Source organism: Oryzias melastigma, linkage group LG21, assembly GCF_002922805.2.
Source record: "Oryzias melastigma strain HK-1 linkage group LG21, ASM292280v2, whole genome shotgun sequence".
Taxonomy (NCBI): Eukaryota; Metazoa; Chordata; class Actinopteri; order Beloniformes; family Adrianichthyidae; genus Oryzias; species Oryzias melastigma.
Window position 1 is genome coordinate 23463500 of NC_050532.1, and position 19066 is coordinate 23482565.

The window sequence follows — 19066 nt, forward strand, 5'->3', positions numbered from 1 at the left end:
AAAAAGTTAGCAGAATGTCATTATAACTTTGAACTTTACTACACTTGACTTCATTTCATAAAAAGTAACAAATAGTCAAATATTAAATTAGTCGTCGACTATTTTAATAGTCAATTAGTCATTGATTAGTGGACTAGTCGGGGCAGCACAAATGACAGGAAAACAAGCCAAGTTAAAAAAAAATATTTTCGTGCAAGTAAACAGTCGTCCCTTGGTTCTAGGGGGATGCAGAATGGACGGTTCGACCTTTCAAGTTAGCAGCTGAAAGACAAAGAAGACGACAAAATAATGCACAATTTATCTGTGCGTTCAAGATTAAAGGATTATGCTTCTATTGCTCTGCATCTGTTCTGATGCAACTTTTCCAAACACTATATCTCAGAAGGGCAAAAGCTAAACCATACTTATCTACTTAAAAAGAATCCATGTGTTGCTGAAACACATCAAGGACTTGGTTCCTCTTTCTGGGAAAAAGTTCTAGTTTTCCTTCAAATAAAACCGTGTGTTCTCTCTGCTGCATCGAGATGAAGGTAATGTTCCAGCTCGAGTTTATGCCAAGCTTAGAAAAAAATTAAAAAATAAAGCGGGCAGGAAATTATTTTTATTTTTACATCCAACTGGCTGCTGGAATGTTTTTGGCTCAACCTCCGTCTTTTAAAGGGATAATAACCCAAACGGTTTAATTTTAGCATAACTAGATTATATAATATTCTTTCAAAAATGAAGATCTCCGTCACCGTGAGCAGCTGCAGTCAGCAGGTCGTTGTTTTTTTTAGGGAAAAGCAGAGTAATATCATGCCCCCACAGTAGCTTTTTATTCAAAAGTGCTCAAGTTGGGACTTAAATCCCACATTTTGACAAATATTCTCCTGATTTCATGATTTCTTTTTACTTTTGTGCTGTGTAATGAGGTTCTAGTGTGTGTCTCAAAGCCCCTCCTCCAGCGGACTCCATTAATGTTAAATAGGCATTAAGAAGCCCATAATGCCGAAGCATCAATACCCAGTGAATCGTTCAATCTCAGCACATAAAAAGTCCCTGAAGGACCAGAACATGTTAGGAACAGAAACAGCTAACAGAAATGATGATCTGTTGTTTTAAGTATATTCTTTGCTGTATTTTGATAGTCAGATCATTGACTGTAAATTGGAATGAGTGACGCCTCCCCCCTTGCAGTCCAAACAGGAAGTAGCCACTGGCTCCAGGAAGCCAAAATCCCATCGACGTCTTTTGAGGAAAAAAAAAAATAAAACAGCAATTACTCAGTCATGTTATTTGTCAGAGAAACCCTGTTTCTACATATTCTTGCTAATCCTAATTTTCTTCTTTTTTTATAGTGAAGTTATTCAAGTTATAGACTGACCAATTAGATGTCTCCAAACACTTGACAGATTCTCAAGAGCCCACTTTCATGTGGTAGCGGTGTGAACTTATAAAGCTGCGCTCACATGTGCATCCAAGTGCTCACTTATAATTTTAAAAAAAAAGTATGTAAATGCATGTTTTAGAAATAGAAGCTCTTGCAATCACATATCGCTACACAAGTTTTTAAGTACATTTTTGTACAAAATGCGCAGCCATTAAAAGTATAACTAGGTAGTGGCGAATAAATGGCGCCTCTTTTAATTTAAAGAAGTACCAACAGTTTGAAAATTGATCACAAAGGAGAAATGAATAATTGCAGTTTATATAAAAAGTCTTTTATATATTGGAATAGAAGTGTGAAAGAAAAAGCAAGATTAGCCAGATTAACCCCGCTTTGACATTTCACACCAAGATTCTTCCAATTGTAGGTGGCGGACATGCACTAGTGAACAGTTGAAAAAGGAACCGCTCCCTGCTTGTTCAGTGTGAACACCATGGGCGTTCAAGAACCTGTGTTTCTGTGTTCAAGAACACACGTCACAAACATCATCTGCAGCCTTTATAGGGCCGATCTATAGGATCGGTTCAAATTGCAGTGAACAAAAAAAAAAAAAAAGGAAAAAAAAGTTACTAAATTAGACGAATTATTTTTTACAATATCATATATTCTTTTTATCTAAAGGCATTAGTTCACAAAGAATTGAAGTCAATAAATCGTGTTTATTTTTAATAAGACTTGGTATTGGTAGGTGGCTGTCCCGAGCCAAAACACTTAGATATATTCTTATAATCTATGAAAAAAAAGTTTGAGACCAATATGATCAAATGTAGACATTTTACAAAGAAAGATGATATAAAATGTTAATTAATTCTTCAAAAAATAAATCTAAAAATTGATTACGAAATTAATATAAACTATATAAACTTTTAGAAAAATAGAAAGCACAATAGTGAAACTGCAAAAAAAATTAAAACAAAACATTGCTTTTTATTAGCTTTTTATTCTAAACAAAGGTTAAAATTTATTAGTGAGGAAATTTGGAAAAGTAGTGAAACAGACATATTTTTGAAAAAATTATAATAAATCCAGGTTGAGTGTTCACTTACTAATTTTTTTTACCGTAGATGTTTTGCATTATACAAATAGTAAAACATTTGAACACATTTGGTAGAAATGCCTTATAGTGTTAGCTCAAAGTACAGTCTGCGTAGTCTATTTGCTGAAAAAGACCATAACGACAAAACAAAAGAAACCGAGCTTTCAGGGTGTTAATTTAATCAGAGAATATAAAAAAAAACTGTAATAAATCCCAACTAGCTCAATGTGGAGGTGAAACGTGGTGAGCGGAGCACATTTCAGCCACTGCATCTCCAAAGCCCATCAGACCCCAGCAGAAGGGTCTACAGATGAGAGTCGTGGTGCAGAGCCGTGTGTGTTTGTGGAGCATGCGGCATCCACAGAGGAATAGCGTGGATGCAGGTGCACTACCTGTCAAAGTGGAGTCAGGTTACCAGTCAGCCATGAACACAGCTGGTGTTCAGTATGAGCAGCTGGTAAAAAATAGAAAAAACACAACCCAGTTCTCCCAGATTCTATGGTTTTAGCCAACGAACGGCTGATTCTGTGAGAGCAAGTAGAACAAGCCAAGAAAGAACATTTCAAGTAGAGATGAGCGATATACCAGCGCTAATATTGGTATCGGACGATTGTTGGTATTAAAAAATAGTTCTGACTGTTTTCAGATTTATCTTTTAAATGCATACTTGTTCTTAAAATATCCCAGCCTGTTGTCAGAATTTTGTAGATATATTTCAAAATTTTAAGAGAGGCTGGCTTATAGAGAGGAGTACCTGCATCTTCAAGGTCCACTCCGATCACTTTTTGGTTTGCTCTCAAGAAATGGTTCCCAGTGGCCTTTTCATTAAAATAGTCTTTTTTTTTTTTTTTTTTTTACCAAAATCTTTAGGACATAGTTTCTGCAGAGCAGCAGAAGTTCATTAGAAATTTGCCTGCACGTGTACTACAGATAATATTTATTTGAAATATTTAAATGTTCCCAGAGTTAGCTTCAATACTAAAATTAATACCAAAAATAATGAAAGTTTAATTTTAACTTTTTCATTTAAGATTTAAGGGGGTGGGGCCAAAGGAAAAATTGCATTTTAAGCATTCTTTTCTGTTAGTTTTTGTAGATTTGGTCTCCAGACATATATACTGTAAATGTAACCAGAAACTATGTTTTTACATTTTTTTTAATGTTCAAAGTTCAAAGATGTGTGAGTGTATATTTATGCTTTGAAATACATATATATGTTTTCTCAAATATATATTTTAAAGCTATGCAAAAAAATATTTTTAGGCTTCATCTTTTTTTTTTCCTGATTTTTTTTTTTTTCTGATCCAAAAAAGGATTTTATCTACAAGTAGAGAAGGGAGCTTGTCTCCCATCCAGCATATCATCTCCATTAAAAATAAGCTCTTATTCAAAACAGCATTTTTTCATCTGCTCCTGATTCACAGTGATTTGAATAAAGAAAATACCCAGAAATGCAATTTTAAGCTTAATTTACTTAAAATATGTCCATCATCAGGAAAAGAAAATCCACAAGAGCACCATTTACATCAGAGTGGGTCTGTGAGAGAATATGAAGAAGCAGCAGCAGCAGCTAAAGTCCTCAAGCTGATGGAGTCAGAGGACGAAAACCAGCTTCAGGTTACCTGAGACGTTGCACAAGGAGAAAAAACTCCTAAGAGCAGAAAGCAGGAAAACCAAACAATTACAGTCACTTATTTGGTTGTTTGAAAGCTGCTTTGTAGTCATGAAATGAATGAAAATCGAGGAGAGCAGCTGACATGTTGACTGTATTTGTCCTCCATGAGGGTGTCAATCGGTGTTTTGTCAGGAGTGCTGTCCTTCCCTGCGGCCACAGACAGGGTCGCTCTCAATGTGCCAGTCCCCCCCCCCACTTATTGATCGTCACCCACTCGCTCTTCCTTTTTCCACATCGACTCCAAATCTCTCCAAGTTGGGATGGAGAGAACCCCTAATAACACTTTTATCTCACGTGTGCAATGAAACTCCAGGAATTAGCTGTCAGGAGGCGACAATCCTTCAGTCACTCGCAGACAAGCTTTTTTGGAAGTTAGAAGTAAACCCCCCACCCCCTGCAAAACCACATTCAGAGAGCTGCAGCGCATATTTGCAAACCTCCAGTCTTACACAAGCCCTCCAAACATCACGAGTGTCTTCTCCTCCTCTGTATAAAGCCAGAAGAATTTTAATCTCAGACGGTGAAGGCTGCTGATTGGCCAACATGACAGCTGATTGGTCACCTAAATCAACAACCGGCTGAGGAAACAGGATGCTTGGAGTATCGCAGGAAAAGTTTCCAAGATAAAGTAAATAACACCGGAGGAGAAACGCGCTCCGTTCGAGACACTGAATGACCAAAAATAAGGGAAGGAAATCCCCTTTGTAATTAGAGCGCCGCTATCAGGAGCAGCGTTTATCTCTCCACAGACAGACCGCGGCTTTTCCTTTACCGCTGCTGTCCGGAAAATTGTTCCCAACATGCTGGAGATCTCACAACACTGCGAGAGCTGACCTGCTCCAACAGGTCAGGCCCTCAGATATCCAAATGACTTCAAATCTGCCCAAAAGTGAAGCTATTCAGCGATTTTACTCTAAATGCTCCTTCAATGTCAGGTTTCAGACAAATTTATGGACTTATGTTAGAGAGAGCCGTCTTTTTTTTTTTTTTTGCAGCTTCGTTCAGTAAATGAGTCGAGCCCCTGTGGCTTTCTCCCTCCTCATCATCAGCTCCAACCCCGAGGACGAGCTTTTTATAGTGCCCCGCATCCCTGTGACGAGTAGCATCAGGATTTACACAACCGTGCCCACGGGCCGTGGCAACATGTGGATCGATGGAAGTGATGGACACCCCCTCTCCCCGTCACCGCTGTGGGGGACCCCAAGACCCAAGGAGGATGGAGGAATGACTGACAGCTGCAGAACCTCCTCATCTTCCATCCATTCAGAGTCAGAACACAGAAAAAGTGCAGTCGGGCCCTTTAAAACCCAGCTCAGAGCGCCGTTTGCCAAGGTTGCGTGCACAGATTCAGCTGACTGCAGCTGCTGCATTTTGCTAAAACCTCCATTCCACCTCAACTCAGCAAATGAGCACTTTTTGCTGTGAGCGTGCAGTCAGCAGAAAGCTGGTGCTGCTGTCAAACAGTCCGGGGATGCTCCCAGCATCAAAACACTCCAGCTCTGCACAGAGGTGCAGCTTTTTGGTCCGTGAATGGACTTGTTTTGATAAATAGTAAACCTTAGATATAACTGGTGTGTCTGTGGGGGGGGACTCCACTTCCCCCTGCGCGTGGACGGCGTGTCCTCTCCCACGCTGCGTGTCTTTCTGCGCAGATACCTGCGCCACATCACTGCGGCAGCTGGCGGCGCTCTCATCATGTCACGGTTCCGCCGTTAATTGAGCGCGATGCGGTTACTACCCCCCCTTCTCCCCCCGAAATGGACCGGAGGAAAGATGAAAGGGGAGTTGGGGAGCGGGGGGCACCAGCGGGACGCCCGGACCCGTTCGGGTCAAACGCCACTGTTTTGATTCCGCCGCCGCTTTGTGATGTCGCGAGGATTAGCCGCCTATTATTATATAAACACGACCGGAACCCACAACAACGCACTACTACTAGCATGTTTCACCTCCCGCAGACCCCAGAATGACACCGTGACGGCTACTCACGCGGGGCGGCGCGGGGCAGGTCGGGATGGTCCGCTGTCCTCGGCTGCCTCAAATCACAGACGGCGCTCCGTTTTCCATCCGCGTCGCCGCTGCTGGTGAGGAAAGACGAACACAGGCTGACAGAGCGGCTGTACGGTCGCATGCACTGCTGCAGTGTCGGCCACTTCTTCGGCTACAAGGCTTGTTGTGTTGATTCTAACGGGAGGGCATGCTTGACTGCCCCCTAGCGGCGCGGAGGGGACTCGCTTTCAAACGGATCACTTCTGTTCTGTGGCTGCTCAGCCTACAACATGGGGATTTGTCGCCATCTGCTGGACAAATATGAAACTCACTCAAAACGTTTATTTTATTTTATTTTATTTTATTTTATTTTATTTTATTTTATTATTGCAATTTTTCAACAAAACATTTTTATTTAAAAAAAGAGTTATTGTCTGGTCACGTTTTTATTATTTTTGTTTGATTACTGCTGATTGCTGCAACCTAAAAATACAAACAAAAATTGTCAAGTTAAACGTCCAGTGGGATGTCTGGCAGGATATGAAGCTGTCGGCCCTCGTGTTTCAGTTCTTTCACCGTTCGAGCAGCTCAGAGAATCGCAGACACATCTTTGGAATGCTGGAGTTTGGTGATGACGGGACGAGGTCGAGCATCTGCGGGCGGTCCGGGGGTTCTGTGCGCTCTGTCGATGGTCACGGAGGTGAGGAGAATCCCAGCACTTTGGGAATAAACTCAATTTAAAAGATTTAACGGTCTCTATTTTTGTACCCTGAAGAGTGACAACTGTGTAATCAACTTGCGCAGTTCTCTTGTTTTTGAAAAGAGCATTAATTTGCTCTTGTTTGCATTTAGAGAAAGCTCAAGCTTTAGAAGTCTGTCCTGAATAACATTAAAATCATTTTGTAATGCAGATACACTGCCCTCAAGAGATTTGTTTGCACTGTAAAAGAAAAAAAACATGTCATCCGCATATAAATGATATCTGCACTGCCTGGCCAACATTATTTACAAAAATTGAGAATAGCAGTGGGCCCAAAACCTAACCCATGTGGCACTCCTTTTGTCAGTGGAAGAAAATTAGAACAAATTCTTTTTTATCATATCTAGAGCGGCCCTCCAGATCGATTATTTTAGCTTTTCGTTCAGTATGTAGCTTCTCCACTTTGCTCTTCAGCAGGATCACCTCGTCTTCCAAGCCGGAGATGCGCATCTCTGCTTCGGTCTGGCAGGAAGCGAGATCTTCAATCTTTGTTTCTACAGTCGACTCAAACTTGGAGAACGTTTCGCTGATGGGTTTTGTGTCTGTTGTCCTTGTTCATCAACCACTCTGGCGATGTAGCTTAACAGCGTCTCAGGAGAAATGTCTGAAAACACGCCGCTAGCATGTTAGCATCGATGCTAACGCTAGCTTCTGCCGACACGGCGAAGTCTTCATTTACGCAGAGAAATTAGTCGAGTTCATGTTGTTTCTGATGTCTCGGCATGGTTGAGTCAGATGAAGAGACTTTGACAGAAAATCTCCACAGACTTCAATACATCATAACATATCAAATGTTCGTGTTTTGAATTTATTTTCATACTTTTCCATTATTGTAGTCACTAATCCACCTTGTTCATCTTCAAACAGATGTTCCAATGTATGTTTGTTTTTTTGTGTGTTTTTTTTCAGGGCCGACTGGTCTGTCGGCCTCATGGAGGCTTTTTCTATTGTTGCTTCAAATACTTAACGAGGGTAAAACATCCAAAATACACTGAAGTGGGTTGAATGGATTTGTGAACATGTCACAAATTTGTTTTTCTATTTTTGAGCGTCATGAATTATTCCTCAACTGTTTTTTATTTAGGGGTGAGTGGATTCATGGTGGTAACTCTGTGTGTTCTCACAGTAAAAAGCTTCTTCTTCATCCACGTCCTGTTCTGCAGAGCAACACAAGTCCACTTCTCCTTAACAATTGTGTTTTTGTTGTGCTCCTTTTTGCAAAATTAGCAAGTTTCCAGACTAATTCCCAGGACAGCGTTCTTTCTTTATGCTTGTTCAGCTTCTTCGGGTTATTGGCTCTGAGCTGCAGCTCCAACAGATGACTGCACAGAAAACTAAACTCCCCGCTGCAAATCCCAGAGAACCAATTCTTAAAATCAATTTCAAAAAAGGGAATGAATCTGATTTGAAAAAATAGTTATGAGTAAACGGGAAAAAGCTGGAGAAAGAGGAATTTTAATTCTTGCACCAATATTGTTTTGTTTTTTTACACAAAATTAAACAATAATTAAAGCTGTGAATTTTGTTTATGGTAAAAATCTATATATAGTCCCACTTGGGGCCTGCGGGAAAACCAACCACTCCCAGCCCACGTAGGTGGAGCGACCATGGAAACTGCAGACTAACCCACTTATAGTCCTACATTCTAGCCCGTTTAGGTCCCACATGAAATCCATATCTAAAACTAAAACGCACATTAATGGGGCCAAAATAAGTCTTGCACATTTCCCAGTTGTGACCCATAATTGTCCCCATTTTGAACCTACTTCCAACCCACATGGGCAAAAATATGGGCCCCACATGGGGTTTGAATGGTACTTACCCACTTCAGGCATACTGGAAACTCACTTAAGCTCCCACTTAACCCAATGTGGGCAAACACAGTTGGGACCGCCGCGGAAACTGTGGAATAATCCATCTGGGACCCACATTTTCAGCCCAATTTTATCTGTGAGCGGCTGCTTCACACAATAAATTTACAAAAAAAAAAAACACCTTTTTAATTTTTCTTCTCAGTTTTTTATCTCCATAACAACCATTTTGTGTTTTGGCTGCCTGGGGGTGACGGAGAGGTCCATTTAAGAAGATTTGTCAAAAGTAAATTTTTGGTTAGTTCTTTTGTTGACCACGCTCCTAATATGGTCACATCAAATCATGTCATAGTGTTTCATTCAGCTTGAACCAATTATTCATGTGGTCAATTTTTCACAAAATGTGCGAGTGACGGGGAAAGATGATTTTTTTAAAAAGAAAATTCACATTGGTAGCCACTTTCCTAGGTCAAAGGTCATCAAAACATTGGTTGAGGTTGTAAACTTACGCTAGCGACATGCCTGTGAAATTTCCTAAAGATGACTCACCGAAAAGGTTTTTATTTGTCCTATACTGTTCAAAAATTTGATTGCCGCCTATCAAATGAGAAAAAACTAAAACAAATCTTGATCACCCAATAAAATTGAAATCTTTATTATTATTTATTATTATTTTCACTGCTGTTTTACTTCACTTTATGTTTGAATTCTGTTTGGAATAAGTCTGAAGAACCCCCCTTTTAACGCACACCCACCATTCTGGGAAGTTTTTACTTGTTGTGAAAGGAAATGCTCAGGAAATATCTCTGTGCGTTAGGATTACTCAACTATGCAGAAAAGAACTCATCAGTAACCCATTGTTGTCACTGTTTAGAAGAACAGATTAGGCAACAAAAAAAAAAACATGTGCACTAACCCATTTACTCGAAGTACATAAAATATAATTATAAAGCTCATATTATACAATTGTTTAGCCCAGCAAAAATCTTAAGTTCTGATTTATATTGTAACAGCATTCAGGTAGTTTGTCTTGTAATAAAATGCAATTTATGTACTTAAGGCTTCATTTCACAGTTTTTTTCAAAAAATATCTTTTTTTTTTAATTGGGATTTTCAAACTTTTTTAGAGTATTAGAGGAACCAAAAAAATAATAATAATATTACCATTTTTTTTCAAAGTTTAGAAGATTACAAGTTGTACATTTAAAAAAGTCATAACTTTAGCTTATGACTTTTAAAGTCGTAAATAAAAGACTCTCATCTTGTATTTTAACAGTTACAATTTTTTTCTTGTGAATTTACGAGATTTAAAGTTGCATTTAAAAAAACATGTTTGTAAACTGGCGCTAATACTCTGTCGTAATTTTATTACTGCGCCACCATTAAAAAATAAAAAATAAAAAACTCAAATAATTTAAAACTGACCCCAAAAAAGCTCAAACTTTCATCTTAGTGCAGTTGACGAATAACTGATGGAGTTAACAAACTTTGAATTCCTGATTTGTTAAAAAAGTTTTTGACAAAAGCAGAGAACAGAAATTTTCTACGATTTCTTTTTAAGAAACATAACATTTTATACCATTTTATAATCTTTATCTTTGAAAATCTTTTCACAATATTTTTTTAATGGTTTGTTTAATGCAGCCGACTGTGGTGACCTCTTGCTAAGAACAGGAGAAATAACATGAGACTTTTAACAATTAGTCGTACATTCAAGGAGAAATTGCCCCAAAAGTAACTTTCTATGCTAAACCACATCACATCTAACTTGGGGAATATGTCAATCATTCTCAGTCTACGTTTAAAATAAAAATAAGACTTTTCTCTGTGGGACATTTTTTGTCAGAAATTGACGATACAATTAATCAATAATTACCTATAAAAACTTTAGAAAAAGTCTTTCTTTTCAGCATTAAATGATTAAATCATTTAAGATTAAGATAAAGTTGAAACTTGAATATTTAATCACTTGAAATGTCTAAATAAACACATAAAACAAATGTAAAACACGAAAAGATATTAGATGACATTCTACTAAGAGATTCTGGATTATTAGAAATATTATTGTCAACAATTTAAAATAAGAAAAAATGACTGCAGACCATTAATTTTGTGGTAAGGAAAACCAACTGTCTACAGTCTCAAAATCTGTTTCTATCTCAGAGGAAGTTTCTTTTCTGTGACTATAAGGACAGACATTTTGTTTTGATGTTTACATTTATTTTACACTTTATTTCTATCAAAGACCGGTGAATCAAATTACACAAAGATGTCATTATAGTAATCACTACAGAGTTGTAAAAGACAGTTTGAAAATAAAATGCAACAAAAGCCTGAAGGATGCTGGAAAACATTGGGCCGATTTCTGGCAGTGACAGTGCAGGACGGTCACTTCCACCTGAATGTGAGGAGTTTGTTGAATTTCCTTTGAATTTTAGTCAGCTTGAAACCATAAATGAGAGGGTTCATGATGGGAGGTATGACTAGAAACTCTATTGCAATGAAATCTTGAAAGATTTGATCCAAATTCTTAGACGCAAGTCGCATGTTCATTAAATCAAAGAGAATAGTGACCAGGAAGGTGATGAGGGAGACCAGGTGAGGCACACAAGTCTGCATGAACTTTGCTCGGTTTTCAAGAGAATTGATGCAAGTTTTGACAAGATACATATACGACCAAACGATAAATAAACCATGACATACATAGATAATGATTATCAGGTTTGCAACTATGTTGTTGGCGGTCGTGTCTTCCAGCGGACAAGCAAGCCTGACGATACTCCAGTTCACGCAGAAGAGCCTGGACATATGCGGGCTACACAACCTCAACCTGGAGGTCAGAACAACATTCAGACCCATGATGCAGAAGGGGGTAAACCAAGAAAACCATGCCAACAGAACAACATTCTGCTTTGACATGAGAGAGTGGTACTCCAGCGGGCGGCAAATGGCCAAATATCTGTCATACGCCATCACGGAGAGGATGGACAGATCACTGCACGCAAAGGAGTACATGACCTGAGCCTGAATCAAGCATCCAGAGTACGAGATGATGTGGACAGGAGACAACAAGTCCCACAGAAACTTAGGGTAGAAACCTGTGGTCCCATAAAGCCCGTTTATGCAAAAAGCACACAGTAGAATGTACATGGGTTCATGGAGGCTCTTATCCAAGACGACGATGACGACCAGAGAGACGTTGACCAGAAGAATCAGGCAGTAACAAAGTAGACTGAGAACGAAAAGGGTGGGTCTGTGAATCCTGGTTTCATTCAGACCTGACAGGAAAATCACAGAGAGGTTACTCATCATTGTTAGGACACTGGTCTTCCTCCAAAGGAAACCTCCTCTGCTGTTTTTCTGCCTGGTTTAGTATCAGCAACACCTGAGCTTAGACAGCAGAGCAGCCAATCAGAGCTCTTCCAGGACGGTCTGGGCTCTGATTGGACAGAAGTTTCCTGCTCTGTTAAAACCACAGGAAGATAGATAGATAGATAGATAGGGTGAAAGAAAATATAGAAAAAAATATGTAGTATAAGTTATTCAGTATAAACTGACCAATCATATGCCTTAATAAAAGTAGGTGGAGCCTGTTTGCCTTTACGTCCTATGATCAAAACGTTTGATTGACATATTTTCCATAGCTCGGTTCGAAGTAGTAGGGGTGTGGCCTTCCAACAAGCTCACTCCTGATTGGTGATAGAGGTTTCCAGAAGCTGCAATTCCATTACGTGAAAAACTTTTTTGTAATACTAGTTTACACTGTTTCTATTAAATCAACTCACGCGATCGATGACTTATTCAAAAACATGGTGATGGATGTGAAGAATACTTTGATTTACAGCAGATACATTCAAATTTCTGCCACAGCACTAGCCCTCATCATCTATCAAAGGAGACGTCAGTGTCTTATTCAGGTCATGGGGCATCAAGCTACGTGGGAGGAGCTACGGATAAAGAGATTTTGGTAAATGGTGGTTGATGCTTTTACAGAGGACTTGTGGATCCAACAATTCCCCATGACACCCTCAACTTTTGAGGAGCTGTGTGATTCTGTGGGACCTCCCTCTGTGCAGTTGTATGCAGCTGTTGGTCATGTGACTCATTTAATTAGAAAAGTGTTTCCGTTGCAGTTTTATGAAATTTGTCAATTTCGATACACTTCAAAAACCACTTTATCCAAGCTCAAAAACCTTCTTTTTTAAAAAAAAAATGCTAATCTTTTCTAAATTTTTATGTTTCCATTAGGCAAATGTATTAATCCAGTTTGCACAGTTTCATAGTCAAGAGAAACACATCTATAGAAATGTTGACTTGTACCAATCTGCTTACTGACGATTTCTGGTTTCAACATGGTGGAGTCTGTATGAATAAAATGGCAACTAAATGGACTCAATTTGTTTGAAGCCACAAGGAAGGGATTCCCATGAGTCATGTCCAGTTCTAATATACTGTCCATGCTGACACCTGCACATATTGTTTATTATAAAACATATATAACAGCATTTCTTTTTAAAACCTTATAATTTATGGTACGCTGTGACACATTTGTTTTCTTTTTTTATATGACATCATGCCATGCATATGCAGTAATCTTACATGTTTGGCATTGTTTTAAATTCACAGTGTGGTTGGTGATTCACTCATGTTCATCTAGAGACTCAAAGAAAAGGCATGAAAACAGGCCTTCCCTGTGGGAAATCAGACACTCCCGCGTCGACCGTCTCACATCGTGTTTTTCTTCTGAAGAAGGAGGACAGCAGCAGCTAGGATTTTTTAAAACAAATACGCACCTCAAACATAGGGGATTTGTTATTTAACAAAAACCTCAACAAATATTACCAAAATGATCATATATTACAATAAAAAGCTACTGCTAAAAAAATGAGAATTTGTTGCAAAAAGTATTTTTAAACCTCTCATATATTTTTAATCGCTTTTATCACAAAAATACCTCAACATTCCTGCTTTTCTCAGATTTGATTAAACCTTATTGTCATTAAAATCTGTTTATTACAGTAAAAAGCTTTAAGAAACAAACATGCACATCCTGCTTCAGGAGTATCCACCATTTCAAACATTTTTACAAATAATAATAAGAAGAAAAAAATAATAACAATAAAGTTAAAAAAAAATAAGATTGTCATCCAGGAAACTCTTTATTGGTAAAGTTGATGTGTATATAGCTGGTATAAAACATAATTGTTTCTTTCAATTTTGAAGAGAATACAGGGCTATTTAACTTTCAAACCTTGATAAAAACGCGACTTTTTTTCAAACCCAAATATTGCATACATCAAATTTATAGTTCAACACTGTTTCTGTGGTGCAAAGTGAACATTATTTAAACCTAAAAGTGACTAATTTAATAATTTTGTACCTAATTTTGGTCAACTTAAATCCGTAGATGAGAGGGTTCATGATGGGAGGTATCAGAAGAAATTCCAGAGCGATCAAATTTTGTAGAGTTTGTGGTAAATCATCGAAACTGAGTCTCAAACTCATAATATCTGTAAGAATGGTGACTATGAAGGTGAGGAGGGAGATCAGGTGAGGCACACAAGTCTGCATGAACTTTGCTCGGTTTTCAAGAGAATTGATGCAATTTTTGACAAGATACATATACGACCAAACAATAAATAACCCATGACATACATAGATAATGATTGTCAGGTTTGCAACTATGCTGTTGGCAGTTGTTTCTTCCTGTGGACAAGCAAGCCTGACGATACTCCAGTTCACGCAGAAGAGCCTGGACATATGCGGGCTACACAACCTCAACCTGGAGGTCAGAGAAATATTCACAGCCACAATCCAAAAGGGTGTAAACCAAGAGAAACACACCCACAGAACAACATTCTGGTTTGACATGAGAGAGTGGTACTCCAGCGGGCGGCAAATGGCCAAATATCTGTCATACGCCATCACGGAGAGGATGGACAGATCACTGCACGCAAAGGAGTACATGACCTGAGCCTGAATCAAGCATCCATAATAAGAGATCACATGAACAGGAGATAACAAGTCCCACAGAAACTTAGGGTAGAAACCTGTAGTCCCATAAAGGCTGTTTATGCAAAAAGCACACAGTAGAATGTACATGGGTTCATGGAGGCTCTTCTCCAAGATGATTATCAGAATAAGAGAAACATTTACTAGGATTATGAAGCAGTAACACAGCAAAGTGAGAAAGAAAAGAGCTGGTCGGTAGTTCCTCGTGTCGTTTAAACCTGAAAGAAAAACCACAGAGATAGCAGAGGCATTATTCATCTTCGTCAGAAGAGCTGTCAGCAACACAGAAGACTCACTTTTATATTCAGTGAGTCTGATACTCGAGCAGGAATGTAAAGTCAGCCAATCATTGTCCTACTTCTCCGTTCAGTTCGCTGATTGGCTGGGAGTTGCTTGGTAGGAAAACCTCTGGTAACTCCTTCATCATCATTGAAGAAAGAACATTTGCCTGAAGTCTGGCAACCTGTCTAAGGAGTACCCAGTCATCGTCTGAAGACTCATTCACTCCAGTCGCATTGACTTGTGTATAAACAGCAACAAAAGAAAGAAAACTCTACCCAAACGCACTTGAACTCTCGTTTCGGGCTTCTGGGTCAAGAATTCTTAAAGTGCTAACCAAAGGTGTGGACTCGAGTCATATGAAATGGACTCAAGTCAGACTGGACTTGGACTTTCAAAGCAGTGACTCGTAACTTGACTTGGACTTTAACATTAGTATAGCTCAAGACTTGACTTGGACTTAGCCCTGACTCGGAATGATTTGTATTTTCCCAAAATCCATGATTAAAAGTATATTTACAAAGTCCACGCCGCGTCTCAAATTAGGCCTGCATTAGTTTAATCCAACAATCCAACCAATCAGATTGGAGAATAACAGATGACGTCATCTGTCAGTCAGAGCCACAGTTCCTTGAAGTGGACTTGCCTGCTGTTGACTCGTTACTTGACTTAGGACTTGAGGACAAAGTCTTAAAACTTACTTATGACTTGGAAAACAATGACTTGATACTTCTGGTGCTTACATACCAGCCGAGTCTACTAGCTCTTAAGTGGCCACTTTCAATGAAAAGTCTACGCAAACTTGCATAGACCAGAATTTTGGGCTTCTGCATCCAGAATGCTTGTGATCATGTCGCTACACAAGTAAATCCGGTCACGGGCTCTATATATATAAATTTGGTGTTTATTGATTGTGCGTTGAAAGGTCAAGCGGTTGAACTTCTTGACTTTTAATGGCTGCGATGCAGCATCATGACCAATTAGGGACTCCGATTTTTTAGTGACTTGTGGGTAGCGTCCTTTTTAAAAAATGGAAGTTCTAACTGTTGTAAACATGATCACAAAAGTGACATGAGTATGGACCTTTTTCTGCTTGTCTGGAATTATATGACACCGAAATGTAAGCCTACTATTTTAGGAACAGAGCAGTGAAAATAAAAAAGCCTGGAGCAAGAATTAGATTTGCACTGTTTTCACTCAAGGAAATCAAAGAAAATGTAGTTTATGAAGTCCAAGGCAGCAAAGAATGCTCAGAGCTTTACATTGGAGAACCAAAACAGCCATTTAACAAAAGGATGTGCAACACCTCAGACCAGTTTTGGCTGTTTATTTACATTTAAAAGACAAATAACAAAAGACAACAAGAGATCCTGGACAGAGAAGACAATAAAAGAGAGGTCAGAGAAGCTATAGATGTTAATAACCTTTCCCTCGACAGAGCGGGAGACCTTGTTCGGACACAATGTATCTCCTGATTACCATACTGGTCTTTCATCAGTCTAACATAGACTAAAACTCTAGATATACCACACCCTACAACGGGCCAGAAGGGATTTCAAGAGGTGAGGCCTTTCTCATTCTCCATTCTTCTGCTCTTTCTTTTGTTATCTCAATGAGATCCTCCAATTTTAGGAATGTTAGTAACCCACCTGGAGGGTATTTTGAAGTTGAGTCTTGACATCTGGACATGAAATCTTCTCTTCATGAAATGGATCACCACTCATCCAAGTGGTTTCATGCTGAATGGTGATGAGTGGTGAAACGTTTCAAGAAAAAATGCAAATACAAACGCCATGTCACCTGGACAAATGAGAATCAGTTTGGGCCAGTGCGCAATCCAACATTGTCCCGAGGTCTTACAACTTGATTAATTTTAACTACCATAATCCCAATTAAATCGAATTCATTGCAAAAAACCCAAATTGTTTTAGAAGTATTAAAATAATGACCAATCAGTGACCATCAGACTACAGAGACGGATTTTCTGTATATTCCCAGTCTTGAGTAAACAATGGACAATTGGGTTTCTGAATTGGTTCTCTTGGTTTCAGTTCATCATACCCCCAAGAAATGAAAAATCAGCTGAGACTTTTATAGTCTGCCATTTTTAGAAAAACTTCATACATTTTTAAATAATTTTGACTTTTTTATAAAACTAAAATAACATATTTTGACTGCACACACAGGATTGTGCCATCAGTTACAGTATATTGATAAATGCTTACAACCTGTCACACAAACACATGTAATACAGTATACAGTTTTAATATACTGTAAAAATATATCAAATGGTTCCATCAAATCTTTCAGAATAATTACATCATCCACGTCCATACAAAGGACAACATGGATGATGCAAGTGAACTGGAACAAACGTCCAGTTCTATTCCTCTGATGCAAAGTTTGAATTTACTCCTTAATTAGAGCCTGAGGGACGACGTCCTGATAAACGTTTATGTGGAAATGGTCAACAGGTCATTACAAGCAAAATCCCACATGAGCAATTAAAAACATGTTTACATAGGAGAGCTTTCCTCACGATTTCCTCTGTAACTTTGGCCTTCAGTAAATGGTCAAAGAGAAGAAAAGAAAATATAGAGAAACATGTCAGGAAAACAATGAAAGTTACTGTTGTTTTAAGGAGCCAGAATCAAGACACACCTTTGTTTTGTTATTTTTAATACGTGGAAGATCAAGCAGAAGATCAGAAGTCTGAAACTGTGCAAAAGACATCTTCCTGTTGATCTGAAGAACTGAAGCAAATGCAAGAAAAATGAAGAACTGAGCCGCTTGGTGCTACGATAGGCCCTGAACTGTAACAAATAAAAGGGAAGACGAAGCCGGGTTTGCATTCGAGATACTTTCAGAAGGAATATTACCCAAATTAACAGAGCATATGTAGATGAGGTGTTGTGTGTGTCTGGGTATGAAGTGTATGCTTGTAAAATGTAGCAAACAAACAGAACCAGACAGATGAGTGCCTGTAGGGAGGCGGTTAAAAACCCAGAGCTGCAGCAACTGATCTGACCCCGGCAAGAAGACCAAACAAAGAATTCTCCTGAAGAGCTCCCCAGGTGGATTATTTATATCCAATCACCTGATTTCCAAATAATTGCACCTCTGGAGTAGGAGAAACAGGGCAGAAACCAGGAACACAGCCACACGGCCCAGAGCCGTAACCCTTGGTTTCAGGTATTTTGAATGTGGTGCAGGATTTCAGATTAAAGCGACCTGTAAATGTATCCATAGTAACAGTATTAGGAACAATCTATTATAAGAGTAATGTACCACAGTAATAATAATCATTTTTGCTGTGATTAAATACTATTTTAGCCAGATTAACATGTCCGTTACAACAGACTGATCCCCAAAATGGGATTTTTCTGAGCAACAAGATCTTAAAGCATGGATAAAAAACAAAAAAACAACTGTTTTATGTCACTTTAGGATTTTTTTTTTAAATTACATTTAAACCTAAATACCGAAAGATGTTTCCTATAGGTTTCATGGAGCCCTAACACCTATTTTTTTTTTTTAAGTAAAGACAATTATTTCATTTTGTGGTCTAAAATGACTGCTCTGGTGCTTTCACAAAAAATATTTATATTATTTACTTATTCTTTATGTATTAATATTCAATATCCTTCACCATCTAAAAGTGAAAGACATTTTTCAAAAAAAAAGGAAGCTAAAAGACAAACAGGAGTCACATTACATTCCAAAACAGCAATATTTTAATGTAATACATTTATTTTAAGTAAAATATATCATGTGATCTGTAAAGTATTACAAATCAGAAATTACTTACACAGCATTGCATGATGGATGTATTACAATGGCTACATCGTTTTGGTTTCTTCCCATTTGCTGCCTCCTGTAAAGCTATAATTGATTTGATTTTTCACAATTGAAAATCTCTATCTCTGTAATTCTTAGTTTATTGCTTGATAAAAGCAGTGCTGGGCGGATCAATCTAAAATATCGATATCTGATTGATACTGACCCACATATATCGATATTTCTACTCTTGTTTGAAATTAATCTGTATCAGCAAAAAGAACCCTGCTGAGTCACCGACTCA

The 19066-nt window shown here is 38.5% G+C and overlaps 4 protein-coding genes across 5 annotated transcripts in view; 1 reads left to right on the forward strand and 3 right to left on the reverse strand.

Annotated features, from left to right (window-relative positions):
* adarb1b (adenosine deaminase RNA specific B1b) overlaps window positions 1-6506 on the reverse strand; it is a 145528-nt gene extending 139022 nt beyond the window's left edge. For both annotated transcript variants that reach the window (XM_024286327.2, XM_024286326.2), the window contains exon 1: window positions 6124-6506. The gene's annotated coding sequence lies outside the window, so the exon portion shown is untranslated. The remainder of the gene's footprint in view (window positions 1-6123) is intronic.
* A 4576-nt stretch (window positions 6507-11082) lies between these two features.
* Window positions 11083-12122, reverse strand: LOC112155185 (olfactory receptor 142-like). Its single transcript, XM_024286700.2, has one exon. It carries the CDS (start codon window positions 12004-12006, stop codon window positions 11083-11085), a length of 924 nt encoding a protein of 307 aa, XP_024142468.1. The 5' UTR covers window positions 12007-12122.
* A 779-nt stretch (window positions 12123-12901) lies between these two features.
* Window positions 12902-14964, reverse strand: LOC112155184 (olfactory receptor 11H6-like). The gene has a single exon (XM_024286699.2). It carries the CDS (start codon window positions 14962-14964, stop codon window positions 14035-14037), a length of 930 nt encoding a protein of 309 aa, XP_024142467.1. The 3' UTR covers window positions 12902-14034.
* A 1567-nt stretch (window positions 14965-16531) lies between these two features.
* zgc:162396 (uncharacterized protein LOC555292 homolog) overlaps window positions 16532-19066 on the forward strand; it is a 7933-nt gene continuing 5398 nt past the window's right edge. Inside the window, exon 1 of the mRNA XM_024286635.2 lies at window positions 16532-16547. The gene's annotated coding sequence lies outside the window, so the exon portion shown is untranslated. The remainder of the gene's footprint in view (window positions 16548-19066) is intronic.